General features: G+C 36.8%; 2 protein-coding genes across 2 annotated transcripts; one reads left to right on the top strand and one right to left on the bottom strand.

Annotated features, from left to right (window-relative positions):
* Positions 1 to 1,463: 1,463 nt before the first annotated feature.
* On the bottom strand, positions 1,464 to 5,663 carry LOC140155926 (thioredoxin domain-containing protein 17-like). The gene is made up of 4 exons (XM_072178945.1): positions 5,488 to 5,663; positions 4,801 to 4,882; positions 3,542 to 3,623; positions 1,464 to 2,928 (listed from the first exon to the last, which is right to left on the bottom strand). The coding sequence occupies exons 1-4, from the start codon at positions 5,624 to 5,626 to the stop codon at positions 2,860 to 2,862; spliced, it is 372 nt and encodes a 123-aa protein (XP_072035046.1). The 5' UTR covers positions 5,627 to 5,663; the 3' UTR covers positions 1,464 to 2,859.
* A 420-nt stretch (positions 5,664 to 6,083) lies between these two features.
* Positions 6,084 to 17,027, top strand: LOC140155925 (nucleolar complex protein 4 homolog A-like). The gene is made up of 11 exons (XM_072178944.1): positions 6,084 to 6,274; positions 8,311 to 8,538; positions 9,026 to 9,130; positions 9,287 to 9,433; positions 11,244 to 11,375; positions 12,098 to 12,260; positions 13,681 to 13,741; positions 14,287 to 14,397; positions 15,197 to 15,360; positions 16,135 to 16,331; positions 16,832 to 17,027. Exons 1-11 carry the CDS (start codon positions 6,179 to 6,181, stop codon positions 16,955 to 16,957), a joined length of 1,530 nt encoding a protein of 509 aa, XP_072035045.1. The 5' UTR covers positions 6,084 to 6,178; the 3' UTR covers positions 16,958 to 17,027.
* Positions 17,028 to 25,863: the final 8,836 nt, after the last annotated feature.

Here is a 25,863-nt window from a genome sequence, read left to right as displayed (position 1 = left end):
TACATGATTTGTGCGATACGGTCCGCCAGAACAGATTGGAAATCAGTTTTTTCCTACACATAATTTCATAAAAACCATCCCAGGTTTAATATAGCATCAAAGAAACGTATCTCAGACACACATTGGCTGAAAATAATGATACAAATAAGCTCAATTTCAACGTTTTACGGGGACTATGTACGGGTTGCACATTTTGATCGCGAAATTTTATGTTGGTGTGCCTCCTTATCTCGTTCAGCAGACAAAAACGACAGCCAACTACGCATTGAAATTTGAGCTATCGGCAGTTGATAGCAAAAACACACGAATTCAACAAACACCAAATTAAACCCGACAGAGAGAGAAATCTAATGGCTTTGTTTCAAAGTTTGTTTCAGCATCATACTGTATCCCGTTCTTGAGATATTTCAATTTTAACATTCACCGTGTAAGTCAATGCATGAGCTTAATAGACACCGGGTACCAAAATCGAGCAAATTACGGCGTCTTGCGACATTTTCTTTTTACAAAGCGTCATTATTCCGCAGGGCCATTACTCTGAATTCATGTCAAGGGTCGTTATTCCGAACGACCATTATTCCAAAATTCGGAATAATGACCCTTCGGAATTACGAACCTAAATGTAAATTCGGAGTAATGACCCTTCGGAATAACAAGCCTCATTTTAAATTTCGAGTAATGATCCTTCGGAATAACAAGCCTTGTTTTAAATTTGGAGTAATAATCCTTCAGAATAACGAGCCTTATTTTATATTCAGAATAACGAGCCTCATTTCAAATTCAGATTAACGAGCCTTGTTTTAAATTTGGAGTAATGACCCTTCGGAATAACGACCCTTTGGAATAACGACCCTTCGGAGTAATGATCCTTTAGAATAATGAGCCTTGTTGTAAATTCAGAGTTGTGAACCTTCGGAATAATGAACCTTCAGAGTAATGACCCTTCAGAATAATGAGCCTTGTTGTAAATTCGAAGTAATTACCCTTCGGAATAACGGTCCTTCAGAATATCGACACTCCCCCACACAACTTTGTATGATGTACGGACTAGGGCTACATTTTATTCAAAATAATGTTGCAACACTCTGCAGGCCTAGTGAATGTTTTTACTTAACTTGATCTTCTGAGGTACCACAACCTCTGGGTATTTAATGCAGTGATCACTTATGATCCAAAGGATGACATGACTTGTATATAAGGACAACTTTCCAAAGCAGAAACTGCTATGTACAAAAAATGACTAAAATGCTAGGAGCAGTAGAAAGGTCTTTTAGTGGAGTAGGGGTATTCACTATCTTTAGGGTGAAGGTAACGTTCGCTCACATTATCAGCAGGGAACTTTTAATCTGGGCCCCTTTATGGCAAAATTCTCATTGATTTACATGACCATGTTAGTGAAAAAATGTATGTACCCCCCCCACACACACACCCCCCACCCCAATAATGGTTCTTGTACATCCATATTCTGAGAAAGTCAACTTTTATTCTTTTCACCTTATATTATATAATTCAAAGCACAAATTTTATACTTCCAAGGACCGGGGTCCATTTCACTAAACTTTTAACCCTTCGTATCTCAAGTAACCATTCGTAAAGTTACGAATACCCAATACTAAATGCAACTTTACGAAGGGTCTCTGTAGTAAATCCCTATTACTTACGAAAGGTACCGTTCGTAAATGAGTTTAGTGAAATAGAACTTACGACTCGTCGTAGGTTACGAACGATTTCAAAACTTATGAAACTTCTTAAAGTTTAGTGAAATGGAACCCATGTCGATATAAAGTTAACAACGGCATGACAGGCTTAAGTGAAAAACTGAATGACAAACATCCATGTTTGAAAAACTCAATGTGCAATTGAATGACAAACATCCATGTTTGAAAAACTCAATGTGCAATTTTTGCAAAAAACAAACCACCTACCTGTTTAATTTGTGGGCATGTTTGTAAAATGATCTTTTACATCAGGGTTTACATGTAAGTCTATGGAGAGGATGGTCATTGAGGGAACTAAATAGTATTACCTTTCAGTTTTCCTTCAGTTTAGAGCTTGTAGTGTTTTGTTTTTCATAAAAGTTGCACAAAATGTCCTTCAAACAGAGAGGTACATCATGCAATAGTACACTTTCCTGCGACCTAAAATATAGGTCCTATACCTCAATGCTTCGATGCGTAAAAAACATCTAGGTGTATTTAGTTATTTATTTTTTGCCATAATTTGCCCAATAATTTAAAATGAACTAAGCACTTACAGAGTACAATATCCAAGTTCCATTGGCTCTTTTGCATTACATGCAAGCAAGTGCTAATTTTCATTAATTTTGGGTAAAATAATTTCCAATAGAAATTAGATTTCCCTTTGAACACATAGATATAGGCCTCCTTGAGATCTTGTTCAATGTCCATCTCCTTAACATTTTAGACTTTCAGAAGCCCTGTATGAAATTCATGAGCTTGTGAAAATAATAACATGGTATTAAAATTGCATCATGTGTTAGGAGCTGTGCAATAATTATGAGCCCTGGGAGGATAAAATTAGGGGCAAGAATTTTTTTGGCCAGCTTAAATGGGGGGGGCAACAATTTTGGCACATATTCAAGGAAAACAGTACAGAAATGCTTAATGTGCACATTTTTCCTGCTCACTGCACTCCAAATACTAGACATTTACAGTTAGTAAATTGGGATCCTAAAAATTTGGCATGTGCATAAGGGAAGGCAAAGATTGTTTGGCAGGCCAAGATGGGGGAAGCAATTTCTGGCCGGCCGAGAGGGGGCAAGGATTTTTTGGCATGCCGTTTGGACATTTTACCCCCTGGACTCATAATAATTGCACAGCCCCTTATGTCTTCTGTCTCTCAATCTTCTTCAAAAAGCATGTCAACCAGATCAGACTTCTGGCAATCTTCTTCAACTAGTCGTTTTGCCTGAAATAGATGGATAAGAAAAGCACAAGTTAGACAAACCTATACATGTATGTACCTTTTTGCATTTTACTCATCTGTTTGAGTAAGGGTGTCAATGTTTTTGTGTGTTTGTTTATTATTCATGTTGATATGACTTCCAATCTATTCTTCAGAGGAAACAAGAGACTTTTCTTCCAGGTATTTATGTCAAGCCTGGAATCTCAGAAAGGCAGTGATACATTGTGTATGTGAGTTTTACATGTTTGTTGGGGTGTACAAGCATGAATCCATCCATATCTCAAAGACAAATAAGGGGGTTAAAAAAAAACAGGTCCAAAGTAATTTACTTCTCTCTTAGTCTTCCCTTTTAGGGGTCCCTGGATCTGCCCATGGGGTAGTGGCGGCGCCAGGAATATTTTTCGGGGGGGGGGGGGGCGTTGGGGGGGCAAAGGGAATTTCAGGGGGGGCAAAATCAACCAATTTTGCGCAAAATTACCGCAAAAAGTGGAAATTTTCATAATTTTGGGTTTTTTCTGACTGGGGGCATTTGCCCCCCCCTCTGTGGTGCCGCCACTGCCATGGGGTGTATGTAATATGCATAATTATGTCAGTGTGGGATGTGTGTATTACTTACTGTTCCCCATTTAATGAGTGTTGGCACTCCTGTTAACTTGAGGGTAGAATTTGTCCGGAATGCATTGTCTTTATTCTTCCAGCTGATGAGTCAACAACATAAAAACACATGGTATTATCATGCATACATATGTGATACAGTCTATAACATATACGTGGGAAATACTACCAATACAAGATACAACAGAACAGGCTTTTCCATACAGTGAACAATAAACAAGAAATTGAATCCAATGTTAACATATATCTGCACAAGCGACTGATAGCCTATCTTTAGTATTGATGCTTTGAGGCGTTAAATGATAGCAAGAAATGGAAATCGCCCCAAAGGAAAGATTTTAATCGTGAAGTTGATCGCCACATCTTATGGATTCACATTATCCTCCGGCGGAACTGTCAAACTGTCAATTACAACGTCTACTAGTGGACTGGTTTTTAAATCCACTCTCATCAAACTAATCAAAACTGTAAACTACAATTTTATCGAAAAAATCAAAAGAAGAAATACTAAATATTGCTTAGTTTCAATGATGCTTACCGATCGAGTCGCCTTGATGGTGTATTTCCGATAATTTTGCAACGTGGTTGAAAAATATTTTCAAGACGCAAGTATCGCCATTAGCATGGCCCGGTAACCTGGATAAAATTTAACGCAATCGATCGTCCAATCCTAGTTCACCTGAGTGATCACGTGGTTTGCTGAATGAAGCCGAATGAACGGTATCGGTGTCGGAACAAGGATTGTTACTTGTAAACAAATCGTTTCGCCGGCATGTTTCAAGAAATTAAATTTACGATCTTTTGATAATTAGTTAGGGATCGTTTTATTTTAACCTCTGGCATGAGAGATTGAGAATGTGGGTTAAAGATAAGCCACTCTGTGTTCTCATTTTGCAACTGAAATAGGCTTCTCATAAAGCTTAAATTTGCGGGCCATTATGCTGGCCATCCATGACTTTGAAACATGGCGGATATACCAAGCACCCTCACTACGTTCGGGTCTGTGAGGATGCTTGACCAGGCATATCTATAACATACCAATGATTCAGAGTCAGGCAATAACATGTGCATAATTTTGAAGGTTTAAATTCTAGAAATTAAAAAAATACCATGGTGTTTCTTGTTGGCATTTAGGGTAGCAGCACAAAAATGAAAATTCTTAAAACATTCTTTAGATTTTGCCACTAAATATTTTTAAATTCTTGAAAGAAAAGACTGCTATTTATTTGGAACAAAAAAGCTAATTGTGAGGTTACTTACAATGGTTTGTCTCCAACAGAACAATAAATAAATACAGCATCATCAGGAAGCTTTGAAACTGCTTTATCTATTACTGGCTCAGCTGTAAAGTGAAAAGGAGAATAACTTTATCAACATCAACTATATATTCTTAAATAATACCTGTATTTTTTAGAGAAAGTTAGCTGGAATTTGACAACTGAAAATGATCAACTCCTGTTCTGCATTTTATATAACAGGTTTTAACACTGAGATCAATTTACATTAATTGCTTTAACAAGATGATCTGATCTGACTAACATCAAAATTGTTCGCTTAATTTGTTGAGAGTGGCCTTTCCTCCACTGGCGCAGATTTCTTTTCAACATTGGAAAAAAATATCTTGAATTATAGTGAATCCCCGAGTGAATCCAGCACCTTTTGGCGACGTGCGCGAAGCCCGTGAACATTTTTCCCATATTGACGCTAAACTGATGAAAATATTGCGCCAAAGGGAGTAAATTCGCTCATTTGACATTTTGTGGCTAAAATGGCCATATATTGAAGCTAAATTGATGAAATATAGTGCAAAAGTGGAACAAATTCCTGCGAATCATGCAAAACCGCACATACAGGCCTCAAGACTGGGGGAGTATACATCATTGTAAATGATGTAGTATACTTAAAAATGAGTGACAAAAAAGGCATTAATATACAAATGATACATACCAGCCACACAATCTGGACACCAACTTTTTCCACTGTCATCCTTCCCTCCACAAAACAATACATATGCTTCTTTGTCTTTGTGTTGATCTATGACTGATTGAAATTCATCAATGCCTGTAACTTGTACGTGCTGAGGCATTGTTTAAGCTTCAAAAGTTAAATGACCTTGGACAAAAAACTTTATTTTTACTACCTCAACCGTTTACCGAGATCGTGTTTCTGGCAATACATGTACGTCAAGTTAATTACTTGTAATGTCACCAGTCCTGAGAAATAATACACCTGTCTTACTTCCCAATTATCTGTTTTGCTGAAAGATTAAAATCTTGTCATTTTCCTATACAGCCGCTAACTACAGCTCTGTTTACTTTGACCCTTCACGAACTTCCCTAATTTTATTCTATTTTTAGATATTTTCTTTACGCCAAACACATAGATCCCAGACATAGATCCGCAACAAACATATTTTATATTTATTGAGCAACATCGAGTGATTTGATATCATGCAAATGGATAAAATTTACATTTTTAGAGATGTTAAATTATTCCTAGCACTTCCCAGTTTCTAGATATTTTTCACTAATTGGCGACTTTAATTGGCGACAAGCTGTGGCTAGCGAAATCGAAATTCCCGAATTTGCACGCGTGTTTTTTTCTCTGATTTATTATTAGTAATTACAGCACAAATAGAATGGAGAAAGTAACGGGGATTCGAGAGAAGGGCGAACAATTTTTAAATGACCGAAAACAAGCGAATAATTTAGTCGAAATTCTGGAACTGCTTCAGGTAAGAGTTCGTATGTAAAAATTTGTTGTCACACTTCCGAATTCGTCACCCTGTGTGGTGACGATTAAAGTTAATTTTTATTACTTCCGGGTACGCGCTGGTGAATTGCGACGCGTAGAAGTGACAAGGTCGCCTACTGCGCGCCGCGCCGAAGACCAATGGGTCAACCGGCTTGTTGTCAAGTGCGTTGATCAGCCAATCAGCGTGATTGTTTATTTCTTCTGTGTGTACGCTCGTCTACGCTTGGCGCACAGCTCGGACCACGGAAGTAATAAAAATATTTTCTCAATTTGAATTTTATCCTTTCTAGGTATGACTGATTGCTGCGGCATACTGTGAGAGGGGGATATTCTTAGTTTTCAGTGTTGTTTCAGAATTCCAAATATTATAATATCATGATTCATGAATATAGTCATCACAGACTAGCTCAGTTGTAGTAACTACAAATTTCGAACGTTTGAGGACTTGTTCTGAAGTTAGCAAGTATACTAGTTCCAATAATTGGAACTCACGGCTCTGACCGTGAGTTCTAAGGTCAGCTATGTGTATGTGGTGCCGCGATTTAGCGAGCATTCATCACCATATTCACATGTACATAGTCGTGGATTGGACTTTTCGCTGCTCATAAAACTCACTCAAAAATCATCTTTTTAAATATTTCTTTGGACAAAAGCTGATGCTTAGAATAAGTTGAGCAATCATAGATGACATACATCGGTGACACAGGTTTCTAAAGTGAGTATTTTACTAGATATTCTAATGCAAACTTGCCAAAATAAAACCCTGGAGGCACCCTATGGGAGTATCAACTTGAGAACAAGTCCTCAAACGTTCGAAATTTGTAGTTACTACAACTAGCAACATAAAATGTCAACAATAATCATACAATCATAATGAGAATATGTATGATATAGGATGCCTCATGCCATGCATGCCTGTGTTACTTGTTTTCATTATAAATGTCGCAAAATATTAATATTGACAATAATTTGGCCTCTCCATATTCATACATTGCTCACCTGTGTTTTTCATGATTTATATTTTGTGGTGAAAAATGATTACACATGTACAAATGTGTAGTTTGCAATCATTTATGGAGCAACGATTTCTTGTACCGACGGCTAAGTATGTATGTGAATGCACATTAAACACATATAGACACATACATGTACACAGCACTTCCAGTCAGAGCCGGGAGTTTCAATTATTGGAACTGTGACTAGCTAGACTGGAATTTGGTCTTACATGATAGTCAGTCATTTATCTGTTGGTCATTAAATGACTTTCATTTGCATTGCTTGAGAAGTCTAGACAAGAATTTGCTCACCAATAGCTTCACATTTTAGGCTAGAGACCATTGCATTCAAAATCTAGTCGGATTCGCTGAAGCATGACAACGTGTAAACTTAAGCAATGGAAGTTCAGGAGTAAACACAACCAATCATGACAGGCGATCGCATCAAAAACGTTGCTAAAATTACACTTCAGTAAAATTTTAAGACTGTTAAATATATTAGGAAAATCTTGCTCAAAAGATCACAGTTGACTCATCGAAATAACTTTCATCCAAATTTCAATTTTAACAGGATAAATAACCTCCGTTGCAAACAATTGCACCACTATCCAACCGGAAAATGATAGTAGTTAACACACTCTAGCATCGAATGCATAAGTATCGTGTACAAATTCGAAGCTAGAGTTCTCGAGTAACATTTGAAGACTGAGTTCTTACATCCTATGTCTAAATTCGAAATAAAATGAATGGCCAAGCATCGACTGAGAACTCTGCCTTAAATTTTGACTCCTTATTACACTATACTTGTTTGTAATTGTCGTCTTCAATTTCAAGAGTTTTGCCAGAGATGAAGGGGTGTCCCCCATCACTCCCGCTTCTGCTGCCTATGGATACCAGGCACCTCTAGAATTTGAACATTATTGTCGCTTCCTGGCTTCCTTCTTCTCGTCAAGTTACAAATCCAATGTCCTTTCATCAGATTCTCACAATTAATATTCTCTTTTTATTTGTTCCAATGCAGAGTGATGAGAACAAAGTGGTAGTGACCAGTATGAAGGTTGTCCTTAAAATCTTCTCCCATCTCTTGTCATCAGACAAGATGCTCACAACTGGTACAAAACATAAGAATGGCACTGAGACGGATAATGCAGAGGCAGAAGATCAGTACAAGTATTGGCTACAGGAGAGGTATCATGATTGTATCAAGTGCTTAAGCAGACTCTTGGAATCTGAATCACTGCACATTCAGGTATTGTATTCATGGCTCGAAAAAGTGGGGGATTTGAGAAGCTCATTCCCAGAAAATTTTGGTGTTTGGAGGGAAATTCTGGTATTTGGAGGAAAATTGTGATATAAAAACATGCCATAAATTGTGGGAAATTTAGATTGCTTCCTGCAAAATTAACATTTTTTTCAAGCCCTGACTGTATTCTTATAGCTTTATTACACTACACAGTGGTACAAGACAAGATCTGTATCAGGTTTGACACATTTTTAATTCTTGATAAAAAGCAGCAGATGCGGGTAAAAAGCAGGGATGCAGAAAGTGGGAGAGAAACGCTCTTGGGAAATGCCTATCAAAATTAAGGCAATGATGCATGTGGGAACAGGGGTTGCTATTGCACCATGTATGGCTGTGTTGTACACATCACTCCGAGCATGTTCAGCGCATACTGGAACAACGCTGGCTTTAGTAATGATTGACTCTCTATATATAAATGTTTTCCTTTTCATAGAAACTGGCCCTTACAACTCTGATGAAATTACTACAATTGGAATGCAGGAACCCATTACGGAAGAAAGATAAAGAGAGCTATAATTTTCAACCAATGATATTACAAGTGAGTAAATGGTTCTTTTTAAAGGGATATACAGTCATTCCAAAATTTAGACCAAATTTTAAAGACTATTGAACTATTTAAGAACTTTTCTTAATAGCCACATTTTATATGTTAAAGTAAGATTTATGATGTTTTTCCAACAAATTATGTTCACAGAATGTGCTAAATAAGCTGGTTTCCAAGACTTCAAATATGAGTGTTGTGATTGGACGATTTCAAGAGTACCTTGAGTATGATGATGTGAGATATGAGGTACTTATTCAGCTAGCTAATCAGATGGGGTCACAGAGGTCACGAGAACAGGTGAGTAGGTTCTCTGTGCATACTGTATATGAAAATAATAACGGTAGGAATGCAGCATGGTTCTTGGAGACAGACAAAGGCAATTCTGCCAGACCAACTACAATTCTGTCAGACCAATTACAATTCTGTCAGACCAACTATACTTCTGTCAGACCAACTACACTTCTGTCAGCCCAACTACAATTCTGTCAGACCAACTACACTTCTACCAGACCAACTACAATTCTGTCAGACCAAGTACAATTCTGTCAGACCAACTACACTTCTACCAGACCAACTACACTTCTACCAGACCAACTACAATTCTGTCAGACCAACTACAATTCTGTCAGACCAACTACAATTTTGCCAGACCAACTACCCTTCTGCCAGACCAACTACAATTCTGTCAGACCAACTACAATTCTGTCAGACCAATTACAATTCTGTCAGACCAACTACACTTCTGTCAGACCAACTGCACTTCTGTCAGACCAACTACAATTCTGTCAGACCAACTACACTTCTGTCAGACCAACTACAATTATGTCAGACCAACTATACTTCTGTCAGACCAACTACACTTCTGTCAGACCAACTACAATTCCTCTCAGACATTTACAATTCTGTCAGACCAACTACACTTCTACCAGACCAACTACAATTCTGTCAGACCAACTACAATTCTGTCAGACCAATTACAATTCTGTCAGACCAACTACACTTCTGTCAGACCAACTGCACTTCTGTCAGACCAACTACAATTCTGTCAGACCAACTACACTTCTGTCAGACCAACTACAATTATGTCAGACCAACTATACTTCTGTCAGACCAACTACACTTCTGTCAGACCAACTACACTTCTGTCAGACCAACTACAATTCCTCTCAGACAACTACAATTCTGTCAGACCAACTACACTTCTGTCAGACCAACTACAATTCCTCTCAGACATCTACAATTCTGTCAGACCAACTACCCTTCTGCCAGATCAATTACAATTCTGTCAGACCAACTACACTTTTGCCAGACCAACTGTAATTATGTCAGACCATCTATACATCTGTCAGACCAACTACAATTCTGTCAGACCAACTACACTTCTGCCAGACCAACTGTAATTATGTCAGACCAACTATACTTCTGTCAGACCAACTACAATTATGTCAGACCAACTATACTTCTGTCAGACCAACTACACTTCTGTCAGACCAACTACAATTCCTCTCAGACATTTACAATTCTGTCAGACCAACTACACTTCTGTCAGACCAACTACAATTCCTCTCAGACATCTATAATTCTGTCAGACCAACTACCCTTCTGCCAGATCAATTACAATTATGTCAGACCAACTACAATTCTGCCAGACCAACTACACTTTTGCCAGACCAACTGTAATTATGTCAGACCATCTATACATCTGTCAGACCAACTACAATTCTGTCAGACCAACTACACTTTTGCCAGACTAACTGTAATTATGTCAGACCATCTATACTTCTGTCAGACCAACTACAATTCTGTCAGACCAACTACACTTCTGCCAGACCAACTGTAATTATGTCAGACCAACTATACTTCTGTCAGACCAACTACAATTCTGTCAGACCAACTACACTTCTGTCAGACCAACTACAATTTTGTCAGATTGACGACAATTCTGTCAGAATACAGAACAACAACAATTCTGTCAGACCGTTAATAGTTGCATGAATTTGTGCTATGACTAGTAGACAGGAAAACAGACATAAGTTTTGATGAAATTTTCAGATTTTATTTGTCAAATAATTACATACTTAATGAGCATTTATTTGTTAATACTTAGGTTGCTGTAGCTACCTTCTGCAATAATTGCATGTCCATCTTGGAACTCATCACCATGCCAACCTCAGAGGATGATATTCACAACTTTTTAGGTCAATCACCATCTTCTCAAGACAAAGTGCAGTCATTTAAAGTAAGTCAATTGAAAATATCTAATATGGAAAGAGGAACTTTTGCTCTTTGTTTGTGTAGCATTTTCCTTTGAATTTAGTACAAAAGCTGTATTGTAACTGAATTATGTGTAATTCTTCATTGAATTTTTAAAGTGACATTGATCTCCCACTGTGAGCATGAAAGATTATACTGCAATATCCATTAATTTTGAATAAATAACGAATAAGCTGGCTCACTAAAAGACATTTTACAGAGAGTGTGAATTTCAAGTTGGTTGACTCCATTTGAAATCTACACCCCCTGTGTGGCAGATTAAAGTCATGTCTTCCATAGGGGTGTATGGATTTCAACTGAAATAGCCCATTTAGAGAGAGAGCTGTATACTTAGATATACCCTCTTTAATGCTTCACAGCATGAAATTAGGTGTCACATGTCTGGATACGGGGTCAGAAATTGGCAACCAAGTGCGAGAATCCTTTTGGATTGTCCCAGTGGAATTTTGCAAGAATCTATGGATTCTCGCCATATAACTTTGTATGATAAATTGAAATATTTACGAGAATCCATTTAGATTCTTGCCATTTTGTTGACGAGAATCTTTGCGAGAATGGATTCTTGGATTCTTGCTGAATATTGACCCTGGGATAGCGGAGAGATCCAGAGGTCCGGATAAGAGAGGTTGAACTCTATGCCATAATTTCTGCATATCACTGTATTTTGTATGTTATCATTTATTTCAGGAACATAAAAGAGTGTTCACCAATACTTGGTTACAGTTTCTGCGGTTACCATTGTCTACAAGTGTATATAAACGAGTACTTATCATGCTTCATGAATCTGTTATGCCACACATGACTAACCCATTGCTGCTGACAGACTTTCTCACTGCATCTTATAACATAGGTATAATAAGATAAGAGATTATAGAAAGATTGTGATTTTCAAACATACATATCAAACATACATGGAATCTATTCAAAACCACTCTCCTGTGACGGGATTTTGAATAGATTCCATGTACGTTCAATGCTACATTTGGAAATCGCAATCTCTCTAATTAGGGTGTTAACCCCCCCCCCAACTATGAGACATGGGACTCTGCAATATCTGTGTATTGTTCAGTGTGTTATCATCATGCATCTGTGGATATCCATTTGCATATAATGCATTGTGTCAATTACGCATGCCTGGCACACATGCTGTAAGGTAATAATAATACTGTGCGATTCCAGGCCATTGCCAAGAATGCCAGAGGTTTATTATTTGGTTTACATGCATGACAGTCCGATGTTAAGAAGTTTCCAATTGCATTACATGCAAAGCTATACAGAGTCTGGAGTCTTCTAGTCTGGGGTTACCCCATGACAGCTCTCAATGATTATAATTGTGACACGATCTGGTCCATGGGGGCCAAAGGAGGCATTTTTGAAAATTGAGTTACTGTAATTATCACATTACACATACAATAGGCTATCATTTACTGAAAACACCAAAGGTCTAGCATACTTGGTTCTAAAGTTATGAACGTTAATGATGTCTATTTTCTTATGTATTTTATTGTTTTTTACTCTATATTTTTACCTTTATCTCAAATTTGCCGCCTTTGGCCCCCATGGACCAGATCGTGTCACAATTAAAAAGTTTTTTAAAAAATGTGATGGGAAATAAGTTTTCTAAAACTGAACTGAACTGGGGGTTGTTAAAATGTGAGATCAGTGTTGCTAGATGCAGTTGAATTTTATTCAACTGAGTATAGTGATGTCGCTTTTGTAAAAGCAATGAGTAATGTGTATCAGTCTTTGGTCTGAGATCCCACCTTATTTCAAGCACTGCCTAGGTCTAAGTGACGTAAAGGTTAATCAGTTTCACCAAGTTGTGTGTGTGATGAGATTAAGCAGTGCCACAGCATTGGCATAATGTTCAGTATAAAACACTCCAGGACAAGACAAGCTACTTTCTGTGTAGATAATGATTTCCAGACCAAGTCAGGTTTGTGATCTTGTTTTATAATAAATATTAAGGCTTCGTGTAAATGTAGGCCTGTTGAGGGCAGTATTCAGTCGGGGTAAAACCGGCAAAATTAAAAAACTTGACCCACTTTGTGCAGGACTTTGTAAAATACATAAGAAAATATAGACATTACTAAACATCAGAACTTGAAAAACCCAAGTATGCTAGACCTTTGGTGTTATCAGTGTATGATAGCTTAATGTTTGTATAAGGTAATAATTAATTGTCAAAAAATGCCTTCTTTACCCTCCATGGACCAGATTGTACCACAAATGAGCATTTTTTAAATGAATCTAATGTGTGTTTTTTTCAGGTGGTGCTATTAGTCTCTTGGCTCTGCATGGTTTGTTTCTACTCATCAGTCAGTATAACTTGTAAGTATTCCAATTATCAAGTATGTCAATTTCAAAAGGACAAAACATAATGTATAGTCAGAATTTACGACACAAAGAGATGACCGTCTTCCACCTATATAAAGTGTCGATATATGATACCCCTACCAATCTGTGCCGGCAATCCTTGTGTATTGCTATCAAAACAAGCATGTCTGCATCAACATTTAATCAACATAACAAAAGGTCCAAAATGGCAGATTTTGTGTGTATATAACTGTGTCTGAATATGCTTATAAACTGCAGTTGGTATACTTGTTATAATAACAATACTTACTGTGCACTTCAATAGATGTTGAGGCAGAACAAGTCAAAAGCTGGCTCCATGGATTAAACCCCTCAAATGATAAACAACATCAGACAAGAACTGCAGACCTATGGTACCAGGCAGTGGGGATGTATGTCTGAAACACATGAAAAGGGAACATAGATGAGCTGTGGTACAGTAACGTGCAAATGCTGTAATGTACCCCTGCACCCCACACCCACACACACAAATTCACTCTTCAATGTTTCTCACATTTCAGAGAGTATCCAGAATTCTACAAGAAATTATATGGTCTACTTGAGCCGTCCACATTCCATGCCAAATACAGGGCAAGATTCTTCCATCTAACTGACTTATTCCTTTCATCCACGTGAGTACCAAGTAAAGTTTTCTTTATTTTCCATTTTAACTTTCTTAACTGATAAACAACCTTTTATTTGAAATTTAGTCTGCAATGTTACATGCTTTCAGTGAACTGCACTAATCTTATAAACTCATCCCAAAAAGAAAGTATCCAGTTTAATTTTGGTCCATAAGTCAAAGAAGGGGTGTTAAATCAAGACCTACCAAAAGTATGTTACTGATAAATTTATGTCACACAGTTTGATACCTCATTTGTCAAAATCGATGGAGAGATTAATGACACAATGACTATTTGAATGCAATCACCTCAATTATAAAAGTTGCAGTAATTGCTATTGATTTGGTCCTGCTACTCAATATTCATTTTGTTTTACTGAGAGCATGTGCAGATGTCTGGCAGTCATTGATGGACAGCAGGAGGACATACCAGATATTGACAGTGAAGTGTGAAGGGTAAAACATTGAGGAAGGAGTAAAAGAGTATCTGTATTCAATAAAACACATGAAGTGAAGTCGAACAGTCTTAGTCCGTCTCTGATATGGTGTACCTTAATGAAGAATCAGGAGAGGCAGGAAAGCGACATCAATAGGAATTACTGCAACTTTAATATCCTGGGTAGGTGCATTCAAAAGGTCATTGTGTCATCAATTCTGCATTGATTTGGACAAATGAGGTATCAAAATGTACGCAATAAGTTTGGGTAGGTCTTGATTTAAGACCCCATCTTTGACTTATGGACCAAAATCAAAATGGATACTTTCTTTTTGGGATGAGTTTATATGGTTGTTATCTTTTTACTTTTCAGGCATATACCAGCTTATTTAGTAGCAGCATTTGCCAAGAGGTTATCACGGCTTGCCTTGACAGCGCCCCCACCAGCTTTAGAGATGTTGATTCCATTCATATGTAATCTACTCATGCGTCATCCTACCTGTCAAATACTAGTTCATAATGTTGATGGACCAAACGGTTAGTGAATATTTGGGAGTGTTTGTGTAGTTGTAGGTGTGTGGAGTGGGTGAGTGTGGGTATGAAAGAGAGAGAGAGAGAGATGGCACAACGGACCAATATTGACTCATAATAACAAAGTTGTCTCTTTGCATCTTCTGTGTGGTGCATTTAGGCCGTGGATAAATAATTGTTTTGTTAGGGTTCCCAACTGACCATAGCACAGATCTCCAGATCCAATTTATTTTGAGGCCTCTGTGAGAAAAATAAAAAAAGTTGGTCAAAATGAATTATATTTATTAGTGTAGATATTCTACTCATTGTCATGTCCACATGCATATAAAAGTGCAATTCTTTAGCATTATGCTAATCGATAGTGCATTAACAGTGTCCCAGACAATGATGTTTATCATGCGAAATATGCGAATAAGATAACATGGCCTTAGATGACTTAGACAAGGTTTACCTCTTTTCCCACCTGTTATTTCATCACTTCTAGGTGTCTTGTAGTTTGAGATCCATGCATAATCCCAGCCCCAATATTCAGATCGTATTTTAGTTGTAAAGGAGCATGCATAGATTTGTTACCACATGCAGTTCCCACCCCTGCAGTAAATAAGCCAGATTTGTACAGAATTTCTTGTACCAGTTCTGGTGTCTGCTATGTTTACTAACTTTACTTGGCTTCTTTCTTAGTTCTGTTATCAACAGTGTCATAAAAATGGATTAATATGAATGAGTTTTTGCTTTGTTTGCTCTATCAATAAGTGAGTTGTTATGTTTTGTCTGTTTCAGATGTAAGCAGTGATCCTTATGTTATGAGCGAACCAGATCCTGCTAAGTGTCATGCGATGGAGAGCTCCCTCTGGGAACTTGAGTCCCTCAAGTCTCATTACTACCCTGGAGTTGCTACAGCAGCAGGGCTTATTGGTAGACCATTTCCAAAGGTGGAATTTGATGTTGCTGAGAAACTTGAACTTACTACAGAAGAGGTATGTTTTTATTCATAGTTAAAAGTTTGAGTAACTATATTACTGATACAGGCAGCTTTACAAACATGTATTATTGTAAGCCCAATCTATTGTTGTGTTTTTGTGGAGGGTGTCTTGCCTTTTGTCCAAAAAAGCACTTATTTAGAGGCATATGCTTGCAGACAGAATTCTGTGTAATCTAATCATCTTGAAGTAAGCATGCTTTACAGAATCAGGACTATAGGGCCTAATAATCAAAGAGTTTACATTGAGATATTGGTTTCAGGGATTACCAATCATCATTGGTGTGGTACACTTACCATTATGTTTCACTGTGTCCAGCTATGTGAACAGTCCTGTAAAAAATATCCCCAAGAAAGAAAGTTTCTACTAAGATTTCCTCAATGAAATATTGTCATTTCCAAAAATTTGGGTCAGCCAGATATGGATATTAAACGTACACATTTGATGGCAACAGCATTCCTGCCTAACAGGAAAGTTTGATTTGTTGTTTCTTTCAGTTAATTACCAAGGAGGTGAAGAAGAAACAGAAGACTGTGGCTTTGGAATACAACACTCCTAAAGGACTTTTTGATGCCAGTAAATATGGAGGACATTTTAGGGACTTGTATTGGAACACTTCATGACATTACACTAAATTGATACACTAAATTGAGTTTTTACACCAATTATCTTTTTGAAAGACATCTTTTTTATGTGATGCAGTTATTGTAATCTATTCATAACCTCATTAATATACGCGAAGCCTGTAATCCAATCAAAAGTAATTGATTGCCTGACCGCACACTAATTGCGAGGTCATTAATAACTCACAATGACTCGGACGTGCAACAATGACTTCTGATGCAGCGTGCGCAGTATAAGCTACGCGTTATGGCAACGCACACGCCTACGCGATGCCGTCGCGCTTCTGTGATTGGTAGCTCTTAATGTCGGTATTTTTCCTCGGGAGCTACCGCTCCCTCGGAAAAATACCTCAGCCCAAAACAAAACCCTCCGATTTCACACAATGACCTCAAAATAGATGGTGCGCAGTTATTATTGTCTAATTATAAAGATGGCCTAACTTGGATTGCATGTAGAAGTAAGCATTGTAATTAGAAAAGGGCCAGAGCAGACACCAGATACAGGAGTTCTTAAGCATCATGACAAATTTGTTAAGTCTGTATAATCTTTTTAGAATGCATCAACTAAAAGGGAATTTTTAGCAAACCAATGAATAGGGATGTAGAAATTGATTTCTTCCTAAGGAGCAATTTTTTTTTTTTTTTTTCTCCCTGTCTTATTTCTCCCACATGCATCATAATTCATGACCTCAATTTTGATCATCATTTCCTAAGAGCGGTACTCCCCACTCCCCCACTTTCTGCATCCCTGCCAAGGATTTTCTTAACATCATGTGAGAAATGGTTGCAATCTTCCTGTACTTTTAACTCTTCATCTTCCCAAATATGTTTTGAAAATTAAATCCCTGATCTTTGAAGACATGAGGTCAAAAAAACATAGTGCTCCATTTTTAACCTAATTAATAACACATTTTAAGGTCTGGAAAAAGCAGCATAATTTAACCTTTTTTTGCTTAACTTTTTTGGAAAGTGATAAATTACATAAATTAATTTTATCCCGAAGGCAATCTGTAATAGTTTTTCATATGCTATTTCCTTGATCATTAATTATCTCATAGATATTTAGTGACAGATGACATGCTATATATTGGCAAATCACTTGCCTCTGAATAATTATACCATTTTTCACTGATATGGCAGTGGCAGTGATGTCAGTGTGTATTTTATTGGATGCAGGTTCAAATAACTATTGTTCACTAAAAGTGCTGGCGTACACACACGTTTTAAGACGTGTACGTGAAACAGCTTCCTCAATACATTGATGTGACTACATGTACCACATATTAGAGTGAAAAATAGTGTAGGTACTTGCCTGTGGTACATATGGTCCTGGATTGAATTCTCAACTTATTATTGGCTTCATGAAAACCTCAACCCTAGCCATTATCCTAACCCTAACCTTAACTCGAAGCTTAACCGTAAACCTTAACATTATGATAGTGGTTGTCTTGCCTAAATAAGTTTTCATCATTGTGTATTGCTTCTCCTTAAAGGCTTAATGTATGATTTCCTTCAAATTTTAAATTTGTCATTATATACTCAAAATGCTGAAATAATACTAGTAATAATGATCGGGAATGGTTTCTGTCCATTTTGAGCTGAAATAACGAGGTAACGTGAAAGAAACACTGCTTGTTATTTTGGCCGTTTAACACGCAGTTCTATGGGCGGACATAAAGTCATAATTTCTTGAATTATGACTTTATGTCGAACTTTGCTCTGTTTACCTACAAACACAACAAATTTGGCTGATTCCATTTAGGTGCAAGTTGTGACATGTGTAAACATTACAAATATGCCAAAAAATCAGGTTTGAAAAAAATTAACCAAATTCATATTATAAGATCGTACATTATGACTCTAAAGGAAGTCTCCAGCAATGCTCAATTTGTGTTCACTTGTCATCAGCCTTCATTGTATTACTGGGACGTCATTGCACTAGACAATTTCAGTACCCAGGAATATCACATGTTGAGAGACTGATGCTTTTATTCATTTTTATGGCCAATATGAGTTTGTTTGAAATAAAATCATGTGATTTGTGCTTGATCATTATTTTTTTCTAACATATAAGGCATATGTTTTGATTGCCGGAGACTTCCTATAAGGGGATTATGTGATCAAAGCTGGACATCCATAAGTTATTACCTATACAACCATGTAGAATAAACACACTATCAGTGATTTGCTAAATCACAAAATATAAGAAAATCAGCAAAAATCAGATTTTACATATTTGTGAAGGGTGTATATGAAGAGCTTTGTTTCAAAACCCCTTACATCCACTTGCCCATTTTTGAGAACACATCAAAAAATCATCAAAAAAATCACTGATATATGGGGCTTTGCAACAAAAGCAGTTTTTGGTGGGATGCTTGGGTAAGATGAGCATCCTGCCAAAAACTGCTTTTGTTGAAAAACACCTTTTATCAGTGATTATTTTGATGATTTTTTGATGTGTTCTCAAAATTTGGCAAGTGGATGTAAGGGGTTTTGAAACAAAGCTCTTCATATGTGATAACATACCCTGCATAGTATACAAATATATGCTGCCATGAGAAGTTCTGGTTAAAACTATGGGCCCGAGGTGAGATCAAAAGTACTATTTTCCTTAGAGGAGCAGCCCTGAAGGAAATTAGTATTAATTGATCTCAACAGGGGAACCATAGTCTTAACCAGAACCTTGAATAAAGGCAGTTTATATTTGTTTTATATACTTCATTGATTTATTCTTTGTTTATTGATTGGTTAAAAGAAAATTATTCAGCATTTATACTCTCCAGCTTATATCTTGAGTTAACAGCACAACCAATTCGAGCACAACCTATATTATGCCCTGCAAAAAACTTAAACAGGCCAAAAACTGTTCCATCACATTGGATGCAAGCATGCGGAAGACATTGTCAAAAGTACTATATCAGTTCGGGGGCACTCGTAATAACCGGACGTCTCTGATTTCAGAGACGGGTCAGTGATTTCACATACGGAGGTCTGTGATATCACATACGTCAAGCTTTGTTGACAGCTCGGCACCCGATGCAGCACATCGGAACGAAGCTGAGTGTATTAGAATAAGCTTTCCTATGTTTAGAAAATATCTACCTGTGCAAAAATTATAGGCCTATCTATCTGTGCAAATTCTGACAAATGGTCCCAGAACACACTTAGATTGCAATGGCCAAAATCAAATGTTTTGAAGTAAAAAAAATCCCAATTTTACTATCCAATTCATGAATTGGATAGTAAAATTGGCAGGCACTCAACATGCTCAACTTAGGCTAGCTACAACCCTGATAAGGCCTATACACAAAATTATTCCCACTGCCCTGGCACGTTCGTCAAAATTACTTTTATCATTTGCGACTGGGTTTTGAAACTAGGGAGTATGTGATTTATGAGACGTCTCTGAAATATGATACTGTTATGTGACATGACGCTTCAAGAGTATTTGATATCAGAGACGTCTTTGAATTAGCAGTGCCCCCGAACTGATATACGGCTTGGAGGCATAAGCGCCAATCCAGCTTGAAATGTGGGGTCAAAAAGTGACTGAAAAGAACAAAAATGGGTAATTTTGCTGAAAGGTGGGGGGGGACACATCCCCCTGCCCCCCCCCCCCCAATGTTCATTATTACGTTTTGACAAATCCAAGTGTTATGCTTTACGCCTAATATTTATTGGTCTTGCTATGAGTTTTAAAATATTGGACGAGACATATATTTTTAAACTCATAGCTCGACCAATAAATATGGGCTCAATCGATCCAATTTTATATCAAACTTTCATGAGGATCACTGTTATTGCCTTTAATAGAATACTTGTTGAAAGTTTGTTTCAGGGTTATTTAAACATGAAAAACTAGTTGATGTAACTCTAAGCATGTCATTGCTATAATGTGATGATTTTGGCAATTGTCATGTATCAGTTAATTCTGCTTTGATTTGAATTAGGTCATTACCTGTTCATGTGCCTTTAATCAATTGTAATTAATTAATTAGTTGTAATACCAAGTAGATTGTAAAAATCATGAAATGTATTGAATAAATAGTATAGTATCACTTCAGGTTTCACAACCTGGTACAAACAAAATATTGATACTTTGCTTCTGGCTCTCTATGAAATAGTTCTTCTTTTGATTGTTGTTATTTTGCACATAATTAATTCCTTTGATGAATTGTGTATGCAAGAAAAAACAAAAGCAAAGGATAAAGAACTGAAAATATTACTACATTAAATGCCGATGCTCATTTTTGTTAAATAAAATGTAACTAAATATGAAAAAAAAGTGCATTCTTCTAATCATTTTCAATGTTTTAACCCTTGCCCACTAAGCAGCAAAAACACATTGCTGCTAAAAATGAGCTCATTCATTTCAAGTCCACACTACCCTGTGTTAGATTTTGGAAATATTTTCCACAGGGGGAGGATGTATTTCAAATGGAATTGACACATTAACCAACTCCATTTGGAACTCACCCTCCCTTGTTGAACATTCAGGTTGATTTTTTTTCTTCAGGTGTATGAAATTCAAATGGAGCTGCCAAATGTATTCATTCCATTTGGAATTTATGTTCCCCTTGTGGAAGATATTTCAAAATTTCCCACAGGGGAGTTTGGACTAGTCCAATACCATGACTTGTCACATTTAATGCCAAGCTAATATAAATCAACATACATGTGTATAATTACATGGTTTAATATAATTATAAGTTTGATATTCCGTAACAAATGAAGCATAAGAGAAGTTAGGAAGAAGTGTTCAACTGTTCATTCTATGCCCATGGTTATTTAATTTTTATTTTATATTGTAACCATGGTTACAGATCCCATGGACATCCGTAGTTGATTGAAAGTTGCTTCTTGACATGCCAAAAAGTGGCAACGCTTTCTTTTTCGAGCATTTTCCTTAGGATTGTTATTCGCTGTTTAAATTTTAAAACAATGCATTTGAATAATATACAAAAATATCTTATCAGTGAAGTAGTATATTGATTGATGAAACACATCAGTACAGTTGTTGATATGTTTGATGTGTTCATAACTGCACTGGCAGCCTGGTATTTGCTTATTTTGTATTTTTGAATCAAACGGCCTACAATTTTTGGTAGATTTTCCGGTGATTTTTAAACATGACATATTTGAGGGTTATTATTAAAGGGGTGGGTAGTGCTAGAATTCTATATATATATTTGCATTTTTAAATATAAAGTGTTGATTAAATATCATGAAATATAGCTACTACACGACCATAGCGACGACCTTGTGTCTTTTTCATGAACATCGATCATTCCAAAATGACACACATTTCATTCCATTTGACACACATATGGATGAGTTTTGTTTCCCCTGTGCTTATAACAAAAGGGGTTTTATGACTAAACCTGTTGAGAAAGGTTACAATCCATGTTCCATGCAAACGGTACGACTAATTCAAAGTGCCACAGGGGTTTATTTTTTGTGTGCTATTATAGTAATTAATTTTGACAGTGACAAGACAAACACGTGTGACAGTGCCTGAAGCAATATAGCATCATGAAATTGTGTACATTAATATTTTCATCCCCAAAATATCTGGATTAGGTGTGGAGATCCAAATTGTTTAATTTTTGGGTTTTGTTTTTTTACTTTTTGTAGTCATTACCATGACTGTCATCAGTGCCTGGGCATGTTTGTACTGATCAGAAGGTTATTGTACACATTTGTAATACTACTAGACAAGTTTTCTAGGTAATGTTGATAGTTAAATGCATTAAAGGAATCGATGGCAACTAACTTGAAACGTGTAGACGACCGGATGCCATGGAGTTCAAACTTCATGACCTTCCCTTCCCTGTCCTCACGTATCGTATCGGACATGTCAGTGGAAATCTAATAAGCAGTAGCGTAGCCAGGGGGGGCAGAGTGTCCTCTGACAAAAAATGAAAGAAAAAAGTGCCCCTCTGACAAAAAAAGAAAGAAAAGATCAGGAGGGCAAAGTAAAAGAAAAGGGGCAAGGGGCCTTTTCTACCAAAAATTCAGCCCGATCATGGACCAAAGGGGCTTAAATAGTGTAAAATACAAACTTTTAATAAAGCCTTTTTTGGAAGCTCGAAGACATACAGTCTCTATGTATTGTATGATGTAACTGTAATTTTTTCCGTCTGTGCCCCGAAATTTTATTTTGCCCCCCCGAACAAAAAAGCTGGCTACGCCCCTGCTAATAAGACTGAGTGTTTCGGGCTACCAAGTGGGAAAGTTATTCTGAAAATAAGGGGGACAAAATGAGTTCAATCATTCAATATGAAATCCCTAGCAGCTGAAAATCGTTGTACACGCGCAGATCGTGCAGAATTGTGATTCCGAATAATGATACAAATAATGTACATTCATTTATCTAATTATATGAATATGGCCGAGTATATTTTAAACAATATCGTAGTTAGGCTATTAATTATCAAAAATGAGATCGGATGGAATACTGATGCGTGCAGATTGTCAGAGAAATGACGGGTCGTACAAAACTGTGATTCCGAATATACCCCGGGGGGGGGCACTCCCTATCTGAAATGGCAGGGATGTGCCTCGGCCATGTTAAAAGTAGGGGGCATTCAGGTCAAATGTACAATTACAAAAATAGGGGGTCATTCAGTACACAACCTGAATAAAACTGGGGTCATTCGGTATGAAACTTTGAAAAAAGGATGGTCATTGGGGTAACAAAAAAAAAAATGGGAGTCATTGAGTACAGGATTGCCAAAAGAGTATCATTAAGTACACATAAATAAGTGCCAAACTGCGTAAAAACAACTTGGCCACCTTGGAAATGTGAAAAATCTCATTCTTTCTGGAGGAGAACACAAATACCACCTAAATTTGGGAATTAAAAGGGGGGTCATTGGGTATAGCAGGAAATAGAAAAAGGGGGTCATTGAGTACATGAATTTTTTTAAAGGGGGTCATTGGGAAATAGGTAGGACCATAACACAAAAAGGGGGTCATTGGGTACGCGCCGGTTTGAAAAAGGTGGTTTATCTTTTGGCACATGATGCATATCTGTCATGGAAGTTCCCCCCCCCCCGGAATATACTAAGAGCCAGAGTAGTTTAATGTAGGCTTATGTTGTTGAATCATTTAATAATATAAATATTGTATAGTAAAAGTATGTTTGACTTTAAACAGAATCGCTATATAGCAGCTGCTAATGCAACTTGAATTTACAGGGTGTCCCAGAAAGAATTGTAGGCCTATCATCGGAAACTTCCAGTTTTAAGTATTCTAATGCCCGAAACAAGGAGAACTAAATAAGTTGATGTGGTTGAGGAATAAAACAGCTATCAATTAAACAGCTATTTGACAATTGGTTGCGCCATTCTTGATATAAAAATTTTTTTTTACGATACTGCTTCAAAAACCGATCCACACGGATCACTCAATGACCTGTATCTGGAGTACCAATCACTGCGCGCGCATCAGCCGTCTATATTGCCCGGCTATATTATTGTCCTTGGTCGATATTTGAATTCATGGAAAGTATTGAAAATGGGGCATTTTCGTAAAATTCTTAAAGCCTTAATGTACGATTTTATATACTCAAATTGTTTTATTATATACTCAAAATGCTGAAATGATACTAGTAATAATTATTGGGAAGGGTTTCTGTCCATTTTGAGCTGAAATAATAAAGTAAAGTGAAAGAAACCGTACTGGTTATGTTGGCCGTTTAACATGCAGTTCTATAGGAAGACAAAGTCATAATTCAAAGAATATGCTCTATTTACCTACAGACACAACACATTTCGCTGATTGCAACTAGGTGCAAGTTGGGACATGTGTATACATTACAAATATGCCAAAAAATCAAGTTTGAAAAAAAATTAACCAATTTCATATAGATTATGGCTTTAAAGAACAGGGTGATTTTAGTTTCCGACGATACAGTTCTCTCAGTGACACTGACACTCTGTATATGGCGTATACTGCTCAAAACAATGTACAGGAAGGCAATTGTACAAAATTGCTATACAAGAGTTTCAATTAATAATGTATTATATGATTGTATTTATTTTATTTTAAAAAATACATGTTTTGAAAGGACTATGAATATGAATCAAAAGTCCGCTGGAGGGAATCTATACCGAGCAATCACAGATGGGCACTTAACGTAAGAGCATGACACATTATGAAGCTGGTTTGAACAGCCTGTTTAGAACAAATAGGCTAATTGTTTGTTTGTCTGTCCTGCACCTCTTCACAAACAGGGCCGGCCAATCAGATTTGTTGTTGTTGCTGCTTTTGTTTTTTGGCCAAACCTGCATGCATATAATTAGCATAAAATTCTTTAAACTTTTTAAAGGGGCATTTTGTGATCCATAGCGCAGCGGTGATGTTTGTACCATCGACGGAAACCTCTGGCTACGTATTGTTTGTATTTTGTATACAAGGTCATTCAGAATGTTCCAAAAGTTCTATGGCAAAAATTACATATTAAATGAGCCTTTTCAGTCATTTTAGCTCTTTAACTACATTGATTATTGATTAAAAAACAGCAAGATACAAAGAAACTGTAAAGGTGATCTTTTGTGATTTTTTTATGATTGCAATGTAATTCTTTTTTGTGTAATTTCTTGTAAAAATTTTTTAAAAACACTGAAATAAAAAAAAATACAAGAAAATTTAATTTGATGTATTGTGAAAACCGTATGTCCGATTTGATTCAAACAAAAGGCATATTGATCAGTGAGTATAGGCCTATACTCTACCCTACTCAATGATCTGTTTTTAATAAACATACTCGTAACTTGAGGATAGCATTTCCTATTCAGTTATTCTACCTCAAATTGAATACAGTTTGTAGACAATCCGTCAGAAATGTGTCTTATCTTGACAAACTTGTAAATAGCAACTGTAAGTCAAGCATTTATAACCCT

Source organism: Amphiura filiformis, chromosome 6 (assembly GCF_039555335.1).
Source record: "Amphiura filiformis chromosome 6, Afil_fr2py, whole genome shotgun sequence".
NCBI lineage: Eukaryota > Metazoa > Echinodermata > Ophiuroidea > Amphilepidida > Amphiuridae > Amphiura > Amphiura filiformis.
The sequence above is the reverse complement of the archived record's forward strand: the minus strand, read 5'-3'. Positions and strand labels throughout refer to the sequence as shown.